The 25,793-nt window shown below is 33.9% G+C and overlaps 1 protein-coding gene across 15 annotated transcripts in view; it reads right to left on the reverse strand.

Moving 5' to 3' along the window:
* Positions 1 to 3,285: 3,285 nt before the first annotated feature.
* LOC105217179 (uncharacterized) overlaps positions 3,286 to 25,793 on the reverse strand; it is a 263,745-nt gene continuing 241,237 nt past the window's right edge. For 12 of the 15 annotated variants that reach the window (XM_054226922.1, XM_054226880.1, XM_054226883.1 and 9 more), the window contains 4 exons: positions 8,785 to 9,070; positions 8,462 to 8,638; positions 7,621 to 7,735; positions 3,286 to 7,486 (listed from right to left, as the gene is read on the reverse strand). In XM_054226922.1, coding sequence (XP_054082897.1) covers positions 7,327 to 7,486; positions 7,621 to 7,735; positions 8,462 to 8,638; positions 8,785 to 8,878 — 546 coding nt within the window. In that variant the 5' untranslated portion in view covers positions 8,879 to 9,070 and the 3' untranslated portion in view covers positions 3,286 to 7,326. Of the gene's footprint in view, positions 7,487 to 7,620; positions 7,736 to 8,461; positions 8,639 to 8,784; positions 9,071 to 14,482; positions 14,634 to 25,356; positions 25,623 to 25,793 lie in introns of those variants that run through there. The other 3 variants (XM_054226937.1, XM_054226929.1, XM_054226904.1) reach the window with 3 other exon arrangements.

A 25,793-nucleotide genomic window follows, 5' to 3' on the forward strand; every position in this document is an offset into this window, starting at 1 on the left:
GTGGGCAGCTAAACATTACTTTAAATGAAATTTGATATGTGATTGATTAATTTTGTCAAATGTAAAAATACATATGAATATGTATTTATTTTGATCAACCAACTTTGATCTTAAAACTAAGTTTATTTCAATGTTTTTGGTTTTTTCTGCCTTGTCAAATAACTTGTTATTGTTAACAAACGTTAAATGAGCTTGAAGGCCATTAGAATTTTTGGAAAAATCGAAAAATTATCAACAATCAAAGAGGTCTAAGTTATAGCTATTGAGGAGATGTGGTGATCTCTTTGATTGTTGATGAATTTTTAAACTTCCTTAAAATTCGTAAGGCCTTCAAGCTCATTTAACGATTGTTAACAATAACTAAATTTATTTCATTAAAAGAAACAAGCAGTTATTTTATGACAAATTTTTTGTCATCAATGTTAAGAGAAACACGAAGTGATATTTGTTATATCTTTTTTTTTATATTAAAAAAATAAGTTAATGTGTTTCTTTTATTATTTATAAATAAAATTTGTAAAAAAAAAGTTTGGTAATTTTTTTTTAATTTGGTAAATTTTTTCAAGGGATTTGGTAAAATAAAAATGTGATTCGCGGCAACACTGGTTAAGGCATACAACAAAGCTTGTGAATTGCCTAAATGTGCGGTATAAATCGGTTGAGAAGTGTTCAGGCAGAAGGGCACGAGCAAAACCGACCACTGACCGACCCAAAAAAACCGATTCTTCACAGAAAACCGACTACCCACTCGTCACAGTTTTGCCCCAAAACGTCCCAAAGTAAAAAGTAACCGGTTACAGTAGTACTAGGCATATGCCGCAAAAAACCGAAAAAAATCGGCAGCAAGTGTGTAGGGGTATAGAATAGCGAACTCAAGAAACATACCACGCAGTGTTGTATCAGTCATATTTTAATTTTGCATGTGAAACAACAACAGTGTTGGTATGACAGTCATAAAAAAATATGACAATATGACGATATGACACACTATGAAACCTTGTGAATACCTTAATTGTATATATCTGGAAAATACGGACATATATCTGGTTTTGGCCTCAGCAAAAATCGCTGTTTTTTTTGCTAAGGCCAAAATCGGATGATCGCATAAATATATTGATGATTTTTTATCGCGGATCGCGGATATATAGCATTTCTGTCTTCTTAATTTTTCACTATCAGCTGATTAAGTGTAGAAATATGACAAAATATGACATACAACAGTTAAGGGTGCTCACAAGTATCATATTTTTTAAGAATATTAAAATATGACATAAGACATACAACAAAGCTCGTGAATTGCCTAATTGTAAAAGCAATCATTATGCCTGGAATGACAAAAAGAGAAAATGTTTTAATCCCCCGTATATCCATAATTCCGACAGATTTACCATTTCAGTTTAAGATATTACAGTTTCCGCTGAAAATCGCATTCGCTATAACGATAAATAAAACTCAGGGGCAAACATTAAAAGTAGCCGGCATTAATTTAGAAAATAGTTGTTTTTCTCACGGACAATTATACGTGCATTGCTCACGTGTCTCAAATCCACAGAATCTCCATGTGTTGGCCAGAGAGGGAAAAACAAAGAACATAGTTTACAAAAATGTACTACAGTAATAAGGTCTCTTATTTTTAGCTTCCTACATTATTATACTACTTACATTAAGTTAGATGTCACACTGTCTAACATCGGGCAGGTAGGAAGTTAGTAGTATTTTAAATTCCTTCCATAAATTGAACTTTTCGACCAGGGCATAATACAAAATTAAAGTTAAATTTTTTGCAAAGTAACTAAATAAAACTGTGGAATAATCTATATTTTAAAGTCTTTTGAAAAATTTATGTTTTAATGAAAACTTCTATACTTCTTCTCTCTAACTCGAAGTTTTTTTTTGTGGATTTTGGTGATTCGAGTTAGAGAAGTTCCACTATATTTCCAATAAAAATAAGTTTTGTAATGTAGTGCGCAAAAAGGTTTAGCAAGGGCTAGTGATACATATTTATTATTTTATATGAATACTTTGTAGCTAGCGGCTGTATCTTTACGGAAATCTCATGCAAAGAGTCCAGTTGGAAGTTCCTCTGACCACTTTGAGACAATTATTGAATAGAGTATTCTTATACGATTTAATTTTGTATACTATTTTTAGCTTGGCGATCTCTTTTAGATATCTTCAACAATTAGTGTGGTCAATATCATTTGCGGCTGTTGCAGATAGTTATATAATTGAGTTCCGGTTTTATTTTGAGTCTACTGTGACTAACTATTGATTTTGTATCTTCTAGATTTTTATTTTACTTTACTTAGCCTTTAATAGTTACTTACCTGGACTTTAATTTCTACAAATTTGTTGAAAAGTTTTCCATTTCCAACCTTTAACTTAGATTAAAAGCCATTAAAATAAATCAAAAGCAGACGTCTAGTGTGAGTACGAAGTGAATATTTGTTTATTTTAGAATTTTATTAATATCACGCGCTTCCTGTTTGAAAATTTGCTAGCTTAATTACATATTTGCTTTAGCTTAAACTTATTTATATATATGTATATGGTAAGTTAAATTAAATTATAACAATGCATAAATCAGATTGAAGTGATATGTTAAAAGAATATGTAATACATAAGTGAGAATAATTTAAATTTTGCATTAAATATTTAACAATAATTCCTTGCGCATTACTTTATTTCATATACATACATATTTAGTTAATACGATTTTTATTAAATTTACTTTTTCGTTAATATTAATATTTTTTATTATTTTTATTTAGTAGTAAATGGTAGTAAAAACGTTCAATAGTATAATGTATGTAAACTTTATCGAATACTTGTGATTTTGTTTTTGTGATTTTTTGAACATTTTGATTTTTGTCGATTTTTAGGTTAGGTTGTGATTTTTTTGCTGCACACTTTTTCTTGTTTTTGTTTGTGTTTATTATTCACTCACATGAATATTTGATTATGCGCTTTTTTCGCTTAAATATTTATTTGTAAATGTAATTTTTTTGCCTTTTGTTGTGCTCTTTTTTTGTGCATAACCTCAATTTGTTAATGCTTAAAAATGTATGTATGTGTGTACTTGATTATAAAGAACGCTCGTTGATTTGCTATATAACTAGTAATTTATTGATGTTTGTTGTGGTTTTTATTTTAAACATTTTCTTCATTAGCCAAACCATTGTACCGTTAAATGTTTTGCAATATTCCAACAATTAGAAAAATAGGCTACCTACAGCTATTGTTTGCATTGCTAATACTCTTTGTATTTACATAACTGTATATGTATGCATTATATGTATAAATATGTATGCGTGTGTGTATGTGTATGTGCCATTTGCGAGTTTTTAAGTTGCCTATAAGTGAAAATGCGTAAATTCTATAATTTCAATTATGCTTATTGCTTTGCTGCAAGCTTAATGCGATTTTCAATATTTGATTTTTAAATTTTTTTTTGCTTTTTATTTAGAAAAGTACAATACAAGTTCTAACAAAAGCCGCTTAGCTTATATACAATACTTTTATTTTATGAGTTTTGAGTTTAGGAAACCATTAAAGCTCACTCGTTTGAAGCCTTATTATCAATAGTTATTAAATATTTGCGTTATGTGTTCAATATGAAATTCATTAATTATGTATGTACAACTATTTATAAATGTATGTGTGCAAATAGAAAAACGCTGAAAATTGAGTGCGTGCGCGAAAGAAATATTAATTTTTTATTACTAACCTCACTTTTTGCGCAAAAGCTTTTTATTACACAATAACTTCGTTTGAATACTATAATTATGGCTTAATTTAGACTAAATGCCATACCTTTTATTTGTTGTGTTAAAAATCATTTTTATTTTTTTTAATTATGTATTTTAATTTACTGTGTTTTTGCAAATTGCGCAAAATTATTGTTTCACGTAATCACTGAAAAAATCGCTTTATGCCATAACAGATACTCATATGTTTTCTAAGTTAAAATTTCGCTTGTGCTTGGCTAAAACTAATTTAAAATTATTATTATTTAATTGCATTCATTTTTTCTACGCTTCACAAATTCATTTAAATTAAGTTTTTACTATGCGAAATTTTATGTAAATACATAAATACAGCGTTGTTCGTATTATTTTTTGAAAAAACTACTAAGAGGCGTATTTGTTTAATTACTAATTTCGAAACAATTTTCACTATACTAACGTTTTTCTTTTTAAATTATAATACAATATTATATTTATGTTGTGTATATGTACAATTTTAGTTTAAATATGGGAGTGTTATATATAAAATGCTAGTGATGATATATACTATAGGTTAGAAATGAATTTTAGACAAAAAAGTTTTAACAGTTTCGAAGAGATTAGTGGTAGTAAGTAATTAAACAAGTTGTGTTATCAAAAAATATATTTCAATTAAAAGAAATTTGTTATAAAATATTTATTTCAAAAAATAATTAAGTTAAAGAAATTTAATTTCAATTTAAATGTGGAGTTTTCGGATCAGTATTTGCTTTAAACATTCTGGAAAACGCGGCTTTAACGGACAGTTACACAAGTTTTATTTGTAGTCGATAATCAGTTGAGATATCGATAAATCGATCAGGTTTAACTTAAAAAAATTCAATGGTTGTCAAAAATTACAAACTTTGTAAGTGGATTTTAGATTTTTAATCGATAATTTGTTAATCGATCGATTAATCGAAACAGTGTTGCTTTGTAAATATTTCAGAAATGGTGGCTAAAACAATATACTTTTTTATTTAATTTAAAAATAAGAAGCAGCATTATTTTTGTCTACATCTTTTTATATTTCCGAAAATTAACGAATTTCTTAATTAACTTCAATCTTTGGCTAGTCAAAATAATAGGAGAGTTTATTTGAAATCAGCAGAAAATTAAAAATTAATCGTTCTTTGTCACTTAGGTGATACAAAAGTACCTTAACATATATTTTTACTACCTTCTGAACGAATCATTGTGGTACATCATTTCATTTTAAAGTTATGAGCAACGTTTATTAATTCAAAAATTAATTTCTCATGGAAAAACGTACAAAATTTTTATCGGGTGCGATATTTCGATGGAACTAAATTCTATTAAATATGCGTCAAAAGCTGAAACACGCAAGAAACCACAATTTATATCAAATAAACTTACGTGCATAACTAATACACGAGGCACCATCCTTTCTTAAGCTTAAAAAATATATAAAATATCCCAAATTTTAGCAAATGATTGAATAATAATAATTTAAAAGTCCGTACCCCGAGGAAATTTTATTTTCGTATAAAGAAACACCTAGCAGCACGAATTCAATTGCAAAATTACACATTGCTTAAGCATCAGAAAAATGGTGTAACATTCTGTGGTCTGATGCATCCAAAATTGTTCTGTTTGGTGGAAAAGTTTTCGCTGGTATCTAAAAAAACCACTCAAACCCGAATTTAATCCAGACCATTACATAAATACAGTTAAAGACTTGATGGTATGAACATAATGGTGTGGGCTGCTTTTTCTACTACGGTGTAGGGCAAATACACTGGGTCAAAGATTTCATGGAAGGGCATGTTTAAGTCATAATTATGAAGGAATTCATGCCACCATGTGCTAGTGATGTAATGCGATTGGTTTGGGTCTTCTAGCTAGATAATGAACCGAAGCATACTAACAAAGTGACGAAGAATTCGTGCCAGTCTCCTGATCTCAATCCGACCCAAAATTTGTGGACCAACATACAAAATGAAATCGCTAATGTGGTTCCTATAAATATTAAGTAGAATTGGGAGACAGTAAAAGCAGTTTGCTCATATCCCTCCAAAGGTGCAAAAAATTGTTAGATAACAAAATAAATTCGAAACAATCAACTAACATTTATATTATTTTTTTCACCATTATCCATGAAGTCACTTGGCACTCCTATTATTTCCTAACAACCTGTTCATAAATATTTTTAGTTATAAGTAATTGATTAGAGATAGAAATGGGAATGGATTTAGAACGTTAATCGATAATCAGGTGAACTATTGATTTATTGAATCAGTTTTCATTTTATTCGATATTCGTCGCCAAACAATGCAATACTCGTTAGATAGCCTCTTCATGTGATTCAAAACTTTTTCCAAAGGATTCGTTTCTCTGATATAGGACCCCCAAGGTAAGATTGTATTATCTACAATAATTATTATGGCGGAGCTCGTAAGTACAGGGTTTTATTTGTGGTCGTAAGAAGACTTCATACCCGAGTATTATCATTAATAAAATTATTATTAATAAAATTTCATAAAAATCTCAATCATGCATTAACACTTTATTTGTACACTCCAAGGAGGACTATTATGTAATGAAAATAATATAACGAGAAGCTTCGACCTCACTTCTCTTCTTCTTATTTTTGACTCCAATTTGAAAGAAGAACTAAAAGCAACCTGTTTACATATAAATATATCAGGTTTGTAGATCAAAGATTTTGGTGTTTATGGGCAAAATACGTCTCTAATTTGTTACGGTAATGTGGGAGTTTTTGCCGGAAAAGCATTTCGGTATAATTTCTCTATTTTTAGAAAAAAAGGTTGCCTACTTTTGGGATGATTTTGCTCGTATCACGATACGATTGGTTCCGTTGCCTACATTAAGGCTTGTAGTACATATTATTGGCAACAAATAAAAAAATATAATTCAAATTAAATTAAATAATTGGAAAAAAATACTACCACTAAACACTAATAAGAAATTCATAGAAATTTGGACAATAATTTAACTACCAGAATAATACTCAATTTACAAACTAATATATAGCACTTGAGAAGTTTCGTTTTTAGTCGAGTCCTAGACACATATGGCATTACTTAGATGATTATGTTTTCATTTAGTTTTCAATTATTTTTTTGTTTTTGTGCAAATCACATATAAAATTTCCAATTATGCTATTTGCAAAGCAAAAAAGTTTCGTGCGTTTCATAAGAAAACATAGTGAGCTTCATGCTTGCGCACAAATTGGATTTGATGAAAATTGATTGCGTTTTGTTTTTGTTTTTTCCATACATACATTTTCAATTCGAATAGCTTGCAGTTTTATACATACGAACACATATCTATGCATGTGTGTGATTATTTATACATATTTGTGTGTGGGTGAGAATGTAAATTGCTTGCTTTTGAACCATTGTATAGCAGCACAATAACGCTTAAACCTATTTGTAAATTCACATTGTGTCTATTTGCTTGTATAGTATGTATGTGTACTACGTATGATCCCAACACAGCGCTTCACCATCGAGTTATGACTTGCAACACGTCGTCCCGCTGCGCCAATGTACACGTTCTAGTAACTACAGTTACACTGCTACCTGATTAGGCCGAGCAGATGTTCATGTAACGCTATGAATGTCAATAACGCTAAGCTGCACTGATGCCACAGTGTTTGCGGAGAGCTTTTATAGTTGGCTACCGCATGATTGCATGCGTCCGCATCGTTGCAGCTCTGCAAGCAGCCGTGTACGTATCTGCGAATGAATGAAGAGAAGAAGCATATGTAAGCTATGACGAAGAAAAGCTGGCAGTTCAATAACGGGACACAAATATCCCTATAACTAGATACATATTTGAACTCTTCACCTACATACATTCGTCCACTCACCTGTCATCGTAGTAGAATTTGCCACAATGTGACATACGTATGATTTCCGTGTCCGTGGTGAGTGTACCGCTGTCCAGCGCGCAACCTCGTACCGTTATCGATTCGCCGGTATCATCTGCCGCAGCACAAGTGGCAAGCAAAGAGCAGGCATGGAAGAGTTATAAAGAAGTGGCATCAACTAAACGTTCACTTTAGAAGAGCAATAAAAAATCATAAACGAGAACGATCCGATAAGTACTAAGCATAGAAACACTCTGATTTCGGCGAAGAACTTTTTCAAGTTTGGAAACAAAAAAAGTGTCAAATATTTGGAAGAGTATTAGTTCGTGGTGTAATCCGACCGAATAGATTGTGAGGATGTGTTCCGTTGCATTGACTTGGTGGAAGAGCACTTCTTTCTTCACCTAATAAGCCATTTTTCCGACAATAGAATTCTGTGATTGTTTTGCCTCGGGGATCTCATCTTCTTCCGTCCCATAGTTGTGGGATGGTCCCACATATATGACCGTCTTCCTACTTTTACGGAGTATGTTCGCCGAGCGAAAACCACTTTTTTAACTGTTCCTTGGTCTTGATCAATAGATCCATGTTTTGGCATTCAGGGAACTATGCAGAAACATCTTAGAATTGAGCGTAAGGTACTGCTGTGATGAGGTCTCACGATTGTGCTTGTTGTCCGAAGTGTGACACTTTTTGAGATGCCTACAGCTTCAGCTATCGCGCGCTCTTTCAATCAGCAGTTTACCGGGTGAAGTGTGGACTTTTGTCACGTTTTCTTCCCAGTTAGCTGGTAACTAAGTACTTATCAGGCCGTCCCCGTATATACGCAAAGTCGACCTACCATAAATCCCGGCGATTTTGATACAGGCCGTCGCCGGAAATAAACCGTTACGTCCCTTTCGTCCGCCCATGCACGGTGATTCCAGTATGGCGGTGGAATAGTTGTTGTGGAAGGGATCGTCGCATGCCTTGTTGGCGCCGTTGAATGAGACGCATTTGAAGCAGTCGATACAGTGGGCTAGAGTGCATAAAAAAGTAAAAAAAAAAATATAAAAAATGCACAACAAAAAATCAAAATCCCATTAGAGCTGTTAGTCAATGGCATTGAAGTGCATTAGACACTTGCGAGTACAGTTGTATATGTGTTGTTGTGTGCATAGTTACCTAGCTGTATGCTCTGTGTTGTGAGCAGCACGACGATACATGATATGATTTGCAAATTCCAGTTTACTCGTAGCACTTCGTTTAGAGGCGGCATTTTTTCATAGATGCCTCTGTGTTTGCGCTTACTCGACGCTGCCTGGCGTTTCCCTTTCTTCACTTAGTTCTTCCTATAAATGCAGTTCACTTTGATTTAAAGCTGACTTGAGTTTCGGTTTCATCATTCCTTGTGTGTCTACAGTTCGCTTTGTGCAATTTTAAAGCGCACACGATGCATGTCTTTGTTGAGCTGTAAGTAGAAGAAGTGGCTTTTGAGTCACAAAAATGCTTCAACAGATGGTATTAATGCTGCAGTAGTAAATTAAATTTATGTACAACATTCAATATTCGGAAAATAACATTTCTCCCCTAGAACTCTGTGAAAAGCATTTTTATGGTATTTTCTGGTCTATCTTCCAGAATATTTAAGCAAATTAAAGCTAATTTGTCGGTTTCAGAGGTATTAACAGTGGCTTATTGAACGAGGCAAATCCATTAGCCTGCTAGCCATTCATTATCATCGTTATATTATCAAAAGTTAGAATCTACTTCAAGGTCTTCATTATTATGTCACATAGTTACTACACGCGAGGATGGGGCCATATGTAGAAGTTCACACAACTGAGGAAAGTTTCTGACTGCCATTCAATTGGGTTCTTTTGCATATAGATCAATCTGCTCACGACTTCCGGTTTCTCACCAAGTATTTTCTGGGTAGCCAACAGCCATACGTTTGGAGGAGAGCTAAAGTAAGAGGACGAAGCCCACTTCTGCGGTTGTGGAACCCTCCACAAAAAAATCCTCACCAATGAAAGGTCAAACACAGCTTCGCATGAGAAACCCTCCTTTTGATCACGCTTGCCAACAAATGCTATATTGGACTGAGTAAGCGATTGAAAGGTAAAGTCTTCTCTCGACGAACTCTACAGGTCCCTCATTATTCCCGTCCTGCTTTATGGTGCAGAAGCGTTGACGATGCCAACATCGGATGAGACGACACAAGAAGTTTTCTAGAGAAAGGTTTTGCGAAAGATTTATGGTTTGAACATTGGCAACGGCGAATACTACATACGATGGAACGATTAACTGTGCGAGCTATACGATGATAATTGCATAGTTCAGCGATAAAAATGACAGAGGATACGCTGGCTAGGTCATGTTGTTCAAATACATAGACGAAAACTCCACTCCAGCTCTTCGACGCAGTACCCACTAGTGGAAGCCGCGGAAGAGGAAGACCTCCACTCCGTTGGAAAAACTAGCGGAGAAGGACCTGGCTGCACAAAAGCCAAACAGGAAAAGTGAATGAAGCGCTGTTGTTAACTCGGCTATAATCGCGTAAGTGATGTCTACTCCAGAAAAGAAGAAGAAGTTACTACACTATTCGAATCAGCCGATAAGACGAATTAGTTCGCAAACTTTGGTTTCTCGCTTTATGGTTTGTGGAATGATCGATCTCGTCGGGATGTTTGAAAAATTAATTTCTTCCGTCACTTGTTCACAATTTCAAGTAAGTTCTATCGATTTCCTATGCTACACAGCGGAAATTATCATACATGTAGTTTCAATAAGATGAAACTACTTGTAAAAACGAAGTCCACGAAATAAATTGATTCCAGTATAAGCCCCCAAATCCTATAGTTAAAATGGTTTTGCTGGTCGGAGAAGTGGATATACTTATTTTAATAATATCTCTTTTTATTCCATGAAAGAAATGAGACTTTAACCTCTACTCACATCATCGTTGGTAGGTTTCGAAGTCAAAATCGAAATATAAAATGTCTTAGTCACAAATAATTCCAACCAGAGGCATATCAAAGCATTTTCTTTCCATAAGGCACTCATTGGCCATAAATCTAATCAAATTATTCTCCAACATCTTTTGTTTTTGTTAATAATGCCTTTTAGCGTGTTCATTCTTCATTTCTTTTGGCAAGAAGTTTATTGCATACCTACAGACTAGTATGACAATTGGCAAGCAGTCGAGCACACACTTGACACTCCTCCTTCTGTGCAGCACTCGTGGTGAGTGGTGGCTTCCACTCCAATAACCATTCAAGATTTTTATGCTCAGAACGTGAGCTTATCAAGTTTAATGGAGTTGAAAATTTCGTTTCAGTAATGGCAACAAAGGCAGAATGGGTTTGAAAGTGTATTGTTTGAAGGCAAATAAACGGGACATTCGAAACAGACGTTACACATTAAACAAACTCGAAATGCGAATAGCTAAGCGAGAGGTGTGGAGAGCGCTAACCTTACATATTGAACAGAAGTTTTGTTTGCTATAATTTGTAACGGTAATAAACAGATGACAAACGCAGCAGACGAAAAACTTTTGTGAACGAATGTGGCTTATCATTGTTGGTGGATTAATTTGCAACAAATTACCCATATATCTGAGGACAAATAATTAAATTTATTAACTATTCACCATTTATTCATTAGCTGTGGCTGAAATTGTTTCAGTGGAATTTTTGTGAAATTTAGCAGACGTAAAAAAAAATCGAAGTTATTTGAGACTAAATATCAACAGAAATTATTATGCATAACTAAACAAAATCGTTTTTCATTCAGAAAAAAATCAGCAAAATACGTAAATTTCACTGAGCACATAAAACGCGCGCTCTCAACTATATTAAATAATAAAAAATAAAGCAACTAAGGAAAGGCTAAGTTCGAGTGACTCATATGTTCCGCATAAGTTCAATATAAAAACGAAAATCATCATATATACGTCATCCTGGTTTGTAGCTGTGTCAACTCTCCTTTAACGAAATTTTAAATTGTCGCATTAAGATCAAAGAAATCCTTGTTTTTTTACCACCACTATAGGTCATTCAATCAGCCATTTATGTTTATTATATTATGGTTTCATGTCAGGAAAAACACGATGAATAAGCTCCTCTTTCGAGGCCATGAAGTGACAGAACCGTCCCGGTACCTCTAAAAACATTCTAAACAAAGAATTTGCGAAATCGGTTCAGCGGTTCTCGAGTTATGCTCTTAGCAACACATTTTACGATAAATTTTTATATTAATGTTAATTCGCAGCTAACAAATATATCATAAGACATGTTGAATAGCTTTGGCGGTTTTACGAGTGCGCAACAATAATGACAATGTCTAAATAAAAAAAAAGTGCGCCTAAAATCTGTAATCACCGTGAAATGAGCGTCATCAACATGAAGTAATCATCACTCGTCGCAATGAATATGCTCATCGTATCGCTGCTGTTTTTCTCATCGTCATAAGCGTAAGCAAGTTAGCTTCTAAGGTCACAAATACAATGGCGCTTAAGACAATGACTCGGCACTTAATCATGCAGCTAGTCGAGATAAGCTGCTTTAAAAAATGCACAGCGAAAACTCATTAGTTAAAAAGAGAAAAATATGCGAGCGCTAAGTAATAGCGCCGTTGCATTAAAAGCGTATTCAGCAGCTAGTCTTTAATGTTACGTATACGCCATGCCGCACAGATTTATGTACTGCATGAACGTTTTTCTGCGCTGTCATGCATTAAATGCGATTTTTCTTTCCCCATTTTTTTCACTCCGCACAAAACAACAAAATGATAAATTTGTGTATGGGGAAGACGTAGCTGTCATTTTTCTACAGCTAATTTTACGGCATTCAGCTGCAATTTATAGACATTCCTGAAAAGATACCTGTTTGTGGATTTCTTTTTCTTTCTTTCTTTGCTGCCAGCAACACATTAAAAAGTCATAAATCCAGATTTACCAACAACAATAAAATTAGGAGTGGCATAGAAGAGCAAAGAGAATGTTACACTATTACATTGCTGCCATTCTATTCGTAATCGGGGGGGAAGAAGCAAAAAATGTCTTCAACTGTTGGCTATTAAAGAGCTGTTTGAGAAAACTTTTAATAATTTGAAATAGAACTAAAGTAAGTGTTTTCCTGAAAAGACTGTTCTCTAATTTGACAGTTCAGCTATTATCTGTTAAGAGACCCACAATCTCTAAATGAAAATATAAAGGTTCTTAAACTTTAAATATTTTGACGAAAGCACAGTTAATTTTTCGACTATTAAAAAAAATTAATAAACCTTACTTTCAGTTTTCAGACCTCTTCTTCAATATTATCCGTATACTCCTTTAAGCATGTTTATGTAATCCTCTTACTCCTAGGGAGCCTCTTCCCAAATCAGCTATACTGGCAGATTTTAAGAATACAATTCTGAGGTGTCATCCAAACTAAAGATCTGTTATGAAGTGTATGGCAGCTGGAGGAGTTACGACCCGATTTCAACCATTCTCGGTAGAGGGGCGATTTACAAAAAGAAAACAGTTATCTATACATTTCCAAAAAATATTTGGAATACAATATATGTAAAATTTTCGGTAAAAGATAAGCCATACGTTCTAAGGTTGTTATTTTCGATATCTGGGGCCATGAAAAGTTATAATCCGATCAGCGCTTCTTTCTAGATTTCAATTCCACTCGTTACCGTGATCACTGAAATGTATAAGAAATGTACGATGTATTATGAATAGCCACACAAGTTAGATCTTTTATCCACGACTACTCATCTATAATTTTATGTGCCACGTAAACTCCAACTTATCGCTATTTTGCTTGTATGCTGGTAGAATGCTACAAATAAATAAGTGTAGGATATATATAGCTAGGAGCACCCACGCCATCGCTGGCATTGCTATTAGAATTGACTGTCCGCAAATGCAGTGACAAGTTGTTTACTTCTATATTTATACTGTCTGTTATGTGTTTATGTAGATTTGTTTATGTGCATACTTCTCGTAAGTTGGCGCGACTGTGTATGTGTGTGTGTTGTGGTGAGTTGACTAGGTGTGGCTGCTGACAACGACAGTTACGGTTACGGTTATGACAGGAAACAGGTGTCAGCTCATAAATAGTCTATTGGGACAACTGTTTTCTTCAAGGTAAACCGCGATAGGAAAACCGTAGAGAAAACTGTATTGTGTGAGTGCATAACTTTTGGTCAAGGTAAAGATATGCAAAATGCGTTAAGAATTTAAATGGAATTAAGATTTAAGATTGGAGATACGTTGCAATTTAAGAGAAATTTAATGAGTAATAAATAAAACTATCAAAAATAAAATTGTTCAATGCTAACGATATGGAATGCTATTAAAATTATATTTATTTCCTGGGAATTCTATTGAGTACTGTTGTAGATACTATCAATTAAGTCTAACGAACATTCCTAAGAATTAATTTAGAAGTAGGCGTGGTTGTATACCAATTTGACCTATTTTTATGACATATTATTGGGATGCCAGGAAAATAGTATGAACCGAATTTCATTGAAATTGGTCGAGGAGTTTTGGAGATATCGTTTTTGACTCATAAGTGGGCGGAGCCACGCCCATTTAAATTTTGTGTACCAAAAATTTTTAGTAATATTCAGCATAACCTTTATCTGGGATTATCATCCTATTTCCTCCATTTTTAGACTGTATAAGGAAGTGCCTCAAGGAAACGACCCTAGCGAGTTTCGTTGATATATCTTTATTAGTTAAGATATGTTGATATATGTTATTAGTAAGTGGAGGTCCACGCCCCCTTTCTCAAAAAAATTACATCGGAATATACCCCTTCCTAGTGCGATCTTTTGTACCTAATTATATAACTTTATCTATGGGTTAGTTGTGGCAACTTACCTGTTTTCGCTTTTCGCCATTTTGTGGAAGTGGCAGTGGACCGATTATACTCTCTTAGTAACTTTATTACGAGAGTATAAAAATTTGAACCCATATCTTTATGATTTGCTTCATATTCTATACCGAATGTACAAAGAAAATTGAAAAATCTTGACCTCTTTGAAAAGTTATAAATTTAAATTTATGTTTTGTATTATATTAATAAGGTGGCAACACCAAGTCAAATTCCTTTTGTAGTCTCATATAAATAATATTTTTATAACCGAATCGCTTTTTAGAAGTTATATTTTATATATATATCGAAAACAGGTGGCAACACTGTACACGTTTTTAACCTAAAAGAACAATGTTTAGCCAAATTTATGCATATAAGAAATACACATATAACATTTTATAAGAGTTTTTTGAAAATTTATAACTATATTTCTATTTCATTTATTTTTACACTAAATGTTCAAGAAGGGTGGCAACATTTTTAAAACTTATACCCATTTTTAAGTTTTGGAAAACAATGAAGGTTTATTATTTAACATTTGATTTTATATTTTCCGCTTTTTATTAAATTCCAAATATTAAATCAGGTGGCAACCACATATTAATATTTTTTTATATTTAATTAGAACGGTTTTCGCAGATAAATGCTCAAGATACTTGCTATTTTTAATAAATGAAATGAATTTATTTGAATGAATTATAAACTCATCAAAATTAATGGCATGAGAGTCAAGTAATATTCACTCCTTTTAATTAATCTGCTTATAAATGCATAATAACGCCTAAGGATACATAACGACTGCAAAGGACGCGCCACATATACTGGCTAGCTGGCTGGCTCGCTGGCTGGCATAAGGTTATAAGGACACAACAACTGCTGTGGCAGTATAATGACTGATCACTTAATCATCGAGCCGTAGCAGATAAGCTGAATATGAAACCGCAATAACACAATAAAAAACAGAGGCAGAGAGAGTAATCAGTTAGAATATTGTGCAAGCAAGACAAGCGGAAATGAAATGTGTTGAACATGAAAGCGGCAGCAATTGAAAAGTGTTTATGCTAGCGTTTATATGAAAAGGTTACGTATACGACATATTGCACAATTAGTTTATGACGAACAATATAAAGCGCAACAAAGCATTATTGCAAGGGATTAAACTGTAACTTTGCATTATGTTTATGACATGCCTTAAATTTTTTTTACATATTCAGCGCGGGGGAGGTTAGTATACATAAAGTACAGTTGGAATTATTATTTTTTGTTTGAATGAACAGAATGAGGCGAATGAGAGCAACTCCTGGCAGCAAAATAATGAATTTCAATTGAAAAAATCAAAAGAAATACGAAAGCTTCCACCCACCCACAATAGTGATGAAAAAGAAACCGCGAGCACTTATTCAAATTAACGAAAAATTAAAATGTTTGCACATCATAATTAACATTCAAAAGACAATGAACAATTATAACCATTACTACTCATAATTACAAACATACACACACACACACACAAACAAGCAAAAAGAAAATACAGAGCATTAATGGCATTATGAGTTGACAGCAGCGCAAATATGCGCTAAGAGCGATTAAATGGATATCTTGTGCTGCCAAAAGCTGTTACAACAACACATCCATATCACATAAAGAGAACAACAATCATTGAATCACGTGCATACCAGAACAACCCTTTCATTTTCCCTCCTTTGTTATGTTTTTGTTTTTCCCTTACTTTTATATTTTAATTTCGATTTTTTTGCACATTCTGCGCGTCACAGCATGAGCGCACTGAATTCGCCGTGTCTGCTGACTTGTTGCTTGTGGCCAACAAGCTGCATATTAAAAGCTTATCGTGAGCTGTGGTTGACTGTGTGTGCATTACTGCCGTACGTTAACTGCGTTCTCTGCCATTTCCGATTATTTTGCTTTTATAATGTCTGTCAATCGATGTGCTATGACTTGAAATCATTTTAATGAAAGTCATTTTAAAGCTTGAATTGAAGAAGAAAGCGTGTAAGCTGAGATTTTTGCAGTCAGTATATATTTCTTATCCTTTAAGGCCTACTGAGTGGTATCTCATTTGTTTAACATTGGAGACTTTTAATGTAACATAGCCAAACTTTATAGCTCTTGAAATGTGGAGAATAGCTTAGAATGCTTTGTTTGTCAGTATACGGGGATATAAAATTGGAGTAAGATTTTCAAATAACCGCGTAAGCGGTGTCTACGTCAGTCAAGAAGAAGATTTTCAAATCACCACATATGTCTTTTGAAGAAGCAACTTCAGAATTAAGACAGCTTCAACAGAAAATATCTGTTATAGTCGACAGGATATTAGGAGACTGGAGCTTGACGTCTTTTATAACCTAGAAATAAATAAAGTACCTATTATAAAGGGTTTTTCACTAAGAGCGCTACTAATAAATAAATAATATAAATAAATTTTAAATGAAACAAAAACTCTTTGGGATATCTATGAAATTCTTTATTTCTATGAAAGTACATTCGCTGCTATTATGTATGGAAGTCGATTTCTTTTGCGTGGCCACCAGAAGTCCAGACGTTGGACGGATTTAAATATAAATCGGCCGATACTGCTGCAATTACACATTCGATATTCGTACTAAATTCATCAATCGTCGCTTGCTTGTTGGTATAGATCATAGACTTGACGTAGCTCCACAGGAAAGAGTCTAACGGCGTCAAATCGCACAACGGCCAATTGACTCGGTAATTTCGTGAGATAACACGTTCACCAAACTTGGTTTCCAATAAATCGATTTTGACATAAGATGTGTGGCTTTTGCACCGACCTGTTGGAACCACACATTGTTCAAGTCCATATAATCCAATTCGGGCCAAAATTGTTCGGTTATCAGGTGCAGGTTTTGATTATTGCGGAAGTACAGCCCAATGACACCGCCGACCCATAAACCGCACCCAACAGTAATTTTTTCGGGATGCCATGGTGACACATGGAGTACATGTGGATTGCTGCCTGACCAATAACGCATACTTTGTTTATTAACGAAGCTATTCAGCTAGAAATGAGCTTCATCGCTGAAGATGATTTTTCGATGAAAATCCAGATCATTTTCAAGTGTTTGCTTAGCCCAATTCACGAGCAAGGGCACTTCTTTGTCTCACTGGTACGGGAATATTTTGTACTGTGCCTGCGGAATTAAATTTTTTCACCAGACACTCGACCATAAATTGGACGTAAGGCTCTTAAAGTTGAGTCCACTGACTCCGAATTTCGGTAATAAATTTAATAATTTCGACTCGTTGTTGGATCGTATATACTTCTATGATGAAATGACAAACTTGAAATACTGAAATGAAATATCAAACGTGCGGAAAAAAGTATTGCGTCATTTGCTGCCCCTATCAGTCTACTTTTGTAGCGTTCCTATTGAAAAACTCTTCATAAATCTCTAATGATTCAAAATTACTGTTTGTTTTAAAGAGTGTTTAGTCCAAACAAATACTTCTCTGCATTATTCTCCGAAAAGTAATAGAGAAGTAATGCAGAGGAGACAAACCGCCCCAACTTCACCTATCACCATCATCCTTTACACACAACAACACATATAGAGAAACAGAGGAAGTAAAACGACTCAACCCAAAAACCCGCGCTTCTAAAGAAAAGTGAAAATCACAAATAAATTCAAAACACATAATTTAAAGTGATAAACCCAAATTCACAAAACTCAAAAGAAGTGATAACGAAGAACAACAAATCGGTAAAACACAACATCATATAAAACAAAGTGTAACTAAATAAGGAGAAGATCCTCCACAACAAAACACAACTCACGTATCATCAACACAGAGGAGCAAATACCCTACACAACACAAGGAATTGTACCACAGGTCAATATAGTTGCGATATACTAACACTTAATTCTAAATAATTACACAAAGAACAATTAACAATATTGTCAACACACATCCATATAAATAAACCAAATTTATAAAGTGCAACTCTTTTCTTCAAACGGAATCGGCCTCAACGTCATCTTAACCCGTCAAAGAGCATAAGAGTTTCAACCATTTCCAAACGAGTTTGGCACACACAATAATTTTACAATTACAATTTAAGCGCTGTATTACAAAATTAATTTAATTAGTTGCCATTTGCAATTTGCAAAATGAAAGCTTTACTGCAAAATTATGAACACATTGAGATAGAATTCTAAAATAAAAGTAATGCTGCATGAAAGATAAATATTAGTAAAGAGGAATGAGAAATGTTTGTATATTAAAAGAAAATTGTATTTAGTTTGCTTTGGAAGACTTTTCAGCTTTGTATGCCTACCGCACATGCGCCACCTGAGTGGCTTTAATGAACTGAACACAAATGCGCACGTATGTCTGAGTATGCTTACAAGTTCAACGCTGAAGCCAAATATATATATATAACACCTATACATAGTTTGCATACTTTTTTCAAACTCAAAGTCTGTTTTTGCTTTTATGTTGAGCATAGAATTGCGAGAGCACTCATACGCCATGGCACACATGCCTCAATGGCGAAATGTGTTCGGTGTGTAAAAAAGTGCTTGAGTTTTAAATATCAACTTTTTCTATTTATCTTGTCTGTATGCTACATAAGCGCAGGTTTTTTGCTTTCACTTTCACTACTTTTCAACACACTGTTGGCATGTGTGTGTGCGTGAGCGACCGACCTCTTTGAGGTTTATTTTGTTTTATATTCATTACTGTTCATTGAGCTGCGCTAAACTAATTATAGCGTTGCCGCATGCACTCGCTATATTTATAAACACACACACGCATATCTATATCTGAGTAGTTGTTGTTGCAACTTGTTCAGCTACATGCTGCATTTGGCATGTTGCATGCATGCATCTAAACTCGCCACAGACACACTTATCTTTCGGCTTGTCTCTTGTTTATTGCTACCATATGCAAATAACTGTATACATATGTCCACTCTATGTGTGTGTGTGTGTGTGTGTCTGTGTGTGTGTCTGTTTTCTTCATATTCGCCATTGCATAGCTGCAGGCGTTTGTTGGAGGTTACCAGTTTGTTTTGGTGTATGTATGGTTTGGAGAGCAGTGAGCACTCAACGGAGTGTAATTCCGCGGTGGGTTGTGTGTATGTGTAGTTACAGTTACATACTTGTATGCTTATGGTTTATTTATTTATTCATACAAATGAGAATTTTGCGAGTATAATTATGGCATGGCGCTGAATTTTATATTTAAAGGCAGCTAATATTTTAAATTACTTTGGAAATTTGTAAGTACATATGTATGTATAGTGGTGGCCTTATAATTAGAAACGACATTTTTGAAATAAACCAAATCACTGTAAAGTTTTTGCAAGACACGAAGTGTAAATTGTGTGCACTGTTATTCATAGTGTAGGTATTGAACGTTGTTGCTAAATAATGGCGTGACTATTTGCTGCCTTGTTATTAAAAAAATTAAAATTCTTTGTCGGTCTGTGTTTTTAAGCTGGTCACGCAATTAGAAACTCGGAGTTTTTTCTTTATATTCTCGGATTTTCTTGAACATTACGCAATAAAGTTAGTTACTAAGTGATCTGACAAATCGTAAATACGTTTTAGTTTTTAGAAGGGGCAAAAAAAGTGATTTACTCCAAAAATGAGAGAGTTAATTGTGAGATCCTATCAAAAGGATAAATTATTAAAGTCGACTACATCCGAAAGGTTTGCTTGCTAAAATAAAGGTTGTTCGCGGACAAGATAATTTGTAGGGCGAACAAAAACAATCCTTTCATGACTTCGCGAGAAATAAATGCTGAAGTTAGACATAAAATTAATGTAGAAATCTCAGCTCGGGCGATAAGATGGTACCTAAAAGACTCAGGACTTCGTGGAGGCATTGCCAAAAAAAAACTGTTGTAGCAAAAAATAAAATATTAGGAAGCGGTTGCAATTTGTAAAGTAAATGATACAGAGTTCCCAATACTGGAATATAGCTCTATGGAGTGACGAATATGAGTTAAAATTATTCCAATACGATGAAAAATCATATGTAAGGCGTCCTCCAAACATGGCCCTAAACCTAAGGTACATTGTGAAAACAGTAAAAAAACACAGTGGCGGATCTGTTATTGTTTGGAGAGTATTTTCCTGTCGTGGTATTTGCCCAATTGTGGATGTTGAACGGATAATGGATCAAAATCAATATAAAACTTTCTGGAGAATGTAATGGAATCATATTTCTTTAAGAATATGCCAGTCCATTACATTTGCACCTAATTTTATGGTGTGTAATGGGTTTATATGGCTTTATTAGTTTGCGAGATATATAGAAAAACCCTATTTTGTTGTGGGGGCAATGCCACTATCCAAAAAAAATTACATCTAAATATGCCCATTTCTAGTGCGATCATTATACCAAATTCTTTTATAACTCTATTTATGGCTTAGTTATGACACTTTATAGGTTTTCGGCGTGTAGTGGTCCGATTTCGCCCATTTATGAAAGCAGTTTCATCTAGACATCTAATTTTTACTCAGGTTATCGCTTGCACGGACAGACATCATTTTGGTATATATAACCCTATATCTAACTCATTTAGTTTTATGTGATATGTTAACAAAACTATTATACTCTCTTTACAACTTGTTGCAAGATTATAAAAAAATGAAAATCTTATTTATAAAATAAATAATTAGTTTTGGAGCGTTACCATATTACGCTCCACTATATTTTAGCAAAAATTAGAACACTTTCTTTCGAAAAATATTTTGTATTTTTTTATTTTATATGATGTTTCGAGAAATAAGATAGTAAGATTCAAGCTCCAACATAATTTTATAGCAATTAGAATTAAAAAATGGCAAACCACTGCTTTTGTGTGAGACCAATTTCAAACGTCTGCAAAGTTACAAATGTTCCCCCTCTCAATTATGCCAACATTTGGAAAATATTTTATTGTATTCCGCACAAAGAAATTATCATTATAATTAGTGTACAACAAATTGGAATGCAACAAGTTTTAAATTCCTCATTAGAACCGCTTTATTTTTGCCTGCCGAAGGACCTACCCACACAACTAGCAAATACAAATTGTGAGCATTAATGCATATATATGTGTATAAACATCCATACATATCTGTATATTTATATATTTATATAGAGCACGAAAACACAAAAACACCCACACGCCCACCTGCACGTTACCATCGAAACTTTAACTATTGCCTGCAAGCGCGCGCACGCAAACTTTTGCCCACAACTACTCAGAAATGAAATGGCAATAACATGGCAACAATAACAATAACACTGAGAGTGAGAAAAAAGTTACGTTACAGTTATTAAATGAGAAAAAAAGAAATGAGCAAATGCAGCAAATGAATGGTGGAGGAGGCAGGCGGAAGAAGCCCAGTAAAAAATCTTTGAATTAATACCAAAATCGAGTAAAGAAGGAGTAATGATTTGTTCATCCATTTCGAGCGTTATGTGAGCAATAAAGGCATTTTCGTTAATTTTTACAAAAATATTTTGTTTTCTCGTTTTTTGATAAATTTTGGAGGAATAAATGAGCTTTATAAGAATAGAGGATAAAGCGTAAAGGCTGATCATAACTGTTAATTATTGTGAAATTCTTTTATATTCTATAAAAGCGAATTTTGTCAATTTAAATTAGTATGAATTTTGCAATCGACGCGTCAACGTGAATCAAGTGTCGCGAATATTTGTATAAAATTGTTATATGGGTAAAAAGTGAAAAATTATAATATATGTAATATATGTAATTATTTATAAAAAATTTGTGTATATTTATTCTCAAGACGATTAGTCCAAAAATAAATCGAAAAATAGTCAATTATATTGGTCCATCAAAGCCTCCAGACATGAAAGCTAATTAAAAACAAAAACTATTGTTTTTCGGTAAGATCCAATTTTTTATATTTCGTTTAAGTAACTAATATATGTTATTTATTTTTTTCATACTTTCCAGAATCCGTTAAAGAAAACTTTACATCATGTGGGGACTTTACGATCGAAACCGAATGACCTATTCACTAAAATCTACTCCAACTTTCAATTCAACGTAAATATTAAAATTACTTCTACCATTTACCAACTATTATTTATTTTGTTAAGTGAATTAATATATCTTATATCTTAAAAATAAAAAAAATTAATAAAAATTTTCAATTATTTACAACACTGTTTATATTTTTGTGTGTCGGATTTCTACTCTTTTTGGAGACAAAAAAGATTACTCCCTCTGCTCTCATTTCAGAGGTCAAAAAGAGCTTAAAGAATGCTCTGTTTGTCCTACATTAGAAGTTCGAAAGGAGTGATCCCTCGTAAGGATATGCTATGTTAAAAAGGAGTAATAAATGCATGGGCCTCGGAGCATTCTGGAGTAATCCATTACTCGCAAAGGAGCGTTCTAAGATTAATCTTTGGATGATCGGATTTTTGACTGGGAGGCAACGAACCCACCGCCACATTTTTAGGCGCCATTTTTGCAACCGATTTCATTGTGCCACTAACTAACTGCTTGTCGCTGCTGCTGCAGCGTCGATTAGTTTGTACAAGAAAACTTGTTGATAACTTTTGTGTGCCCGCTTTTTTGTGGTTGCCAGTAGTTGGAAAGAACCTTTTTGCTGCTGCTGCTTTTGGTGTTGCTGTTGAGCAGTGAAAAAACGCCAAATTGCATTAAGGGTAATTTTTAGCGCAGCTGTTTCTTTTCTTTCTTTGGCAGCTTGCCATTTTACTAAATGTTTTAGTGTTTGTTGTTGTTGCTGTTTTTAGTTGGCTTGTACGCCTTGAAAGATGCTAATCTGAATGGTTTAAAAATTTAAGAAATTTTTACATTTGAAGTTGAAGTATTTAAGCAGTTACTCTGAAGTGAAACTTCTTCCGGCTCGGTAGTAAAATTGTTCGAGTGCAACGAAATTATGTAACGCAACGAAATTGCGTCACGCTTGCAGAACCACTAGAGTAGCCACTCGAATGGAAATTTCAATATGAGGGATGGACTGTCCATCATGGACAATACAGGTTCCGTATAGGTCCACTAGCTACATTCTCGTCACCATAACACTTCATTTAAGCCCTCAAAGAAGCAGTGTCTATTGCTATACCGGCGATTAGATACAAATGTAGCCCAGAATTCGGTGTGGTATATATATATGCCAAAGTTTGTAGGTTAAACATAGGTCTTTAAAGGACTTAATTCGACGATAGCTCAACTTAAATTTCGAGTATAACAAATGAGCTTTAAGCGCATATTTGTGAATCACAATGAAACTGGTTGCAATCGGATAATAATCACGTTCACCACCTTTACAAAGGTTAGAAGCATTAAATGTTGTAGTGAAGAACGCCCACCTCCCATACAATATTGAATCGTTCACTTTGGAATATATAAGTTAAGTACCAGTGAAGATATCTGAACAAAACTTTGCGTAAATTTGATTGCCCAACTAAAAATCGCTGAAATCAGACTAGAACTGTTCTAGGCCCCAGTTATCGAACTTGAGGACTTCGGTACCTATGGAAAACTCTTTGCCGAATTATGGGTAAATCTCTAAAAGATTACATAAAAATTCAGAGGGAATAATCCTCTTCTAACAAAGTGCTTGTGTGTCAAAAAAATAAGTTAAATCATATGCCTTTGCCCCCATATACTATATATAATTATTTTCATTATTCTATTGGACTTTATGCCGATTATGTGGGTCAAATTGTGTGTTATCTTAATAAAATGAAATAAATAAACTGCGAGAGCATAAAATGTTTGGGTACACCCATTCTAACAATTCCTTATTATCGGATGATAGTTGATCGTATAATAGGATTTATCCCCAAAATTTGAACAATGATATAGTGGCAATATAAAAAGAAAAGCACAAATTGAAGCTTATGACAAATATACAAAAATGATGAATATTACATTTTAATGTTTAGAATCTTCTTCTCATTAAACAAACATCATCCTCGCATGTCAGAATTTTAATTTAACTTTTCACAACTTTTCAAAAGTGAACAAAACGCAATTAAATTCACTCTTAACCTCGACATTTGACGAAATTTGACGCCAGCTCATTAAATGCCGAGGTCAATGACTTGAGAAGGTTGTGAGTAAAAACTTCACTCACATTTCTATTAAAAAGAACTTGTACAAGAAATATAAAGTATTGTAACTGTCCAGCGTGTGTGAGTGACGCTGTGACGGCGGCGTCTACCTGCAGCTAAGCTCATTATTTATTTAGGCAGTGGCAGACGACTTAACAGCCACGAGATTGGATTTGTCGTTGAATTTGGAGATTCTCTCGCAGTGGTATGCGGGCGGTAAGCGCTTTACGAAGATGCAAAGACACACACACACACACTGACACACTACAAAAGCCTGAAGGCAGTTAATTTTTTCTCCGTTATTTTACAAGAAAGTTACAAGGTTAACGGTAATATAAGCGACTTGTGCGGATGTGTGTGTGCTGTTGTGGATGTTAGTAAATTTTAGCGTTGCTCGAAAGTTTTTTATTGCATATGTGTACGCGTTTACGGCGCGCTTAAGTAAATAAAAAAATAATTAACATTCGGCGAAAGGTGGTATTTACACACGAAGTTACGCCTCGAGTAATATCTTTCGACGAAAATCCAGTTAATCTTATCTTATTAATTTCCTAGCTTAAGGCGGTAATGAATATGAGGTTTTGATGGTGGTGTCATAAAGGTCCCCTCTACATAGGGAAAGGCTGGATAGAGTGTTGTACGTATGTACACTTTCAAAATGAATGAAGCTTCATAATTTACTTTAGGTTATTAAAAGTGGTCCCTACTTGGAAGGGCTTCACTTATCAAAACATGCCAATTGTACGCACAACACTCTTTATGGAAGAGAACGTGGATTGTGCAATGATACCTCAATTGGACCCCAAATTACCGCAAGTCAGACGTTGTCCCAGCATAAAATAGGTTTGATTAAAGAAATCGACTGCTTTTAATAGAAGACGACGAATGTTTTGTTTAGTGACGGGTAAAAAGTTCGTTTGTGAATACAAACTTTCGATTCACCCTTGGCCAGAGGTCTAGTTATAAGACACTTTCATTGGTTACTTGAGAAGGTATAAAAAATATTTTTCAACATTTTTGGATTTTCCGTGTTTCGAATATGAATCACAGCTCGCCGGAATATAGCTTAATGTCTATATTCAGCTGTTAATTTTTATTTTATTTTATAGTTAATTAAATTTTGTTCTATGCCTAAAACGCATTAGTAATTATTTTATTCAACTTTAAATGAAATTAGAACTTTCTCTTTTCCGCTACTATTGTTCATACAACACTTAATGTTATTGT

This window comes from Zeugodacus cucurbitae, chromosome 2 (genome assembly GCF_028554725.1).
Source record: "Zeugodacus cucurbitae isolate PBARC_wt_2022May chromosome 2, idZeuCucr1.2, whole genome shotgun sequence".
NCBI classification, from domain to species: Eukaryota; Metazoa; Arthropoda; class Insecta; order Diptera; family Tephritidae; genus Zeugodacus; species Zeugodacus cucurbitae.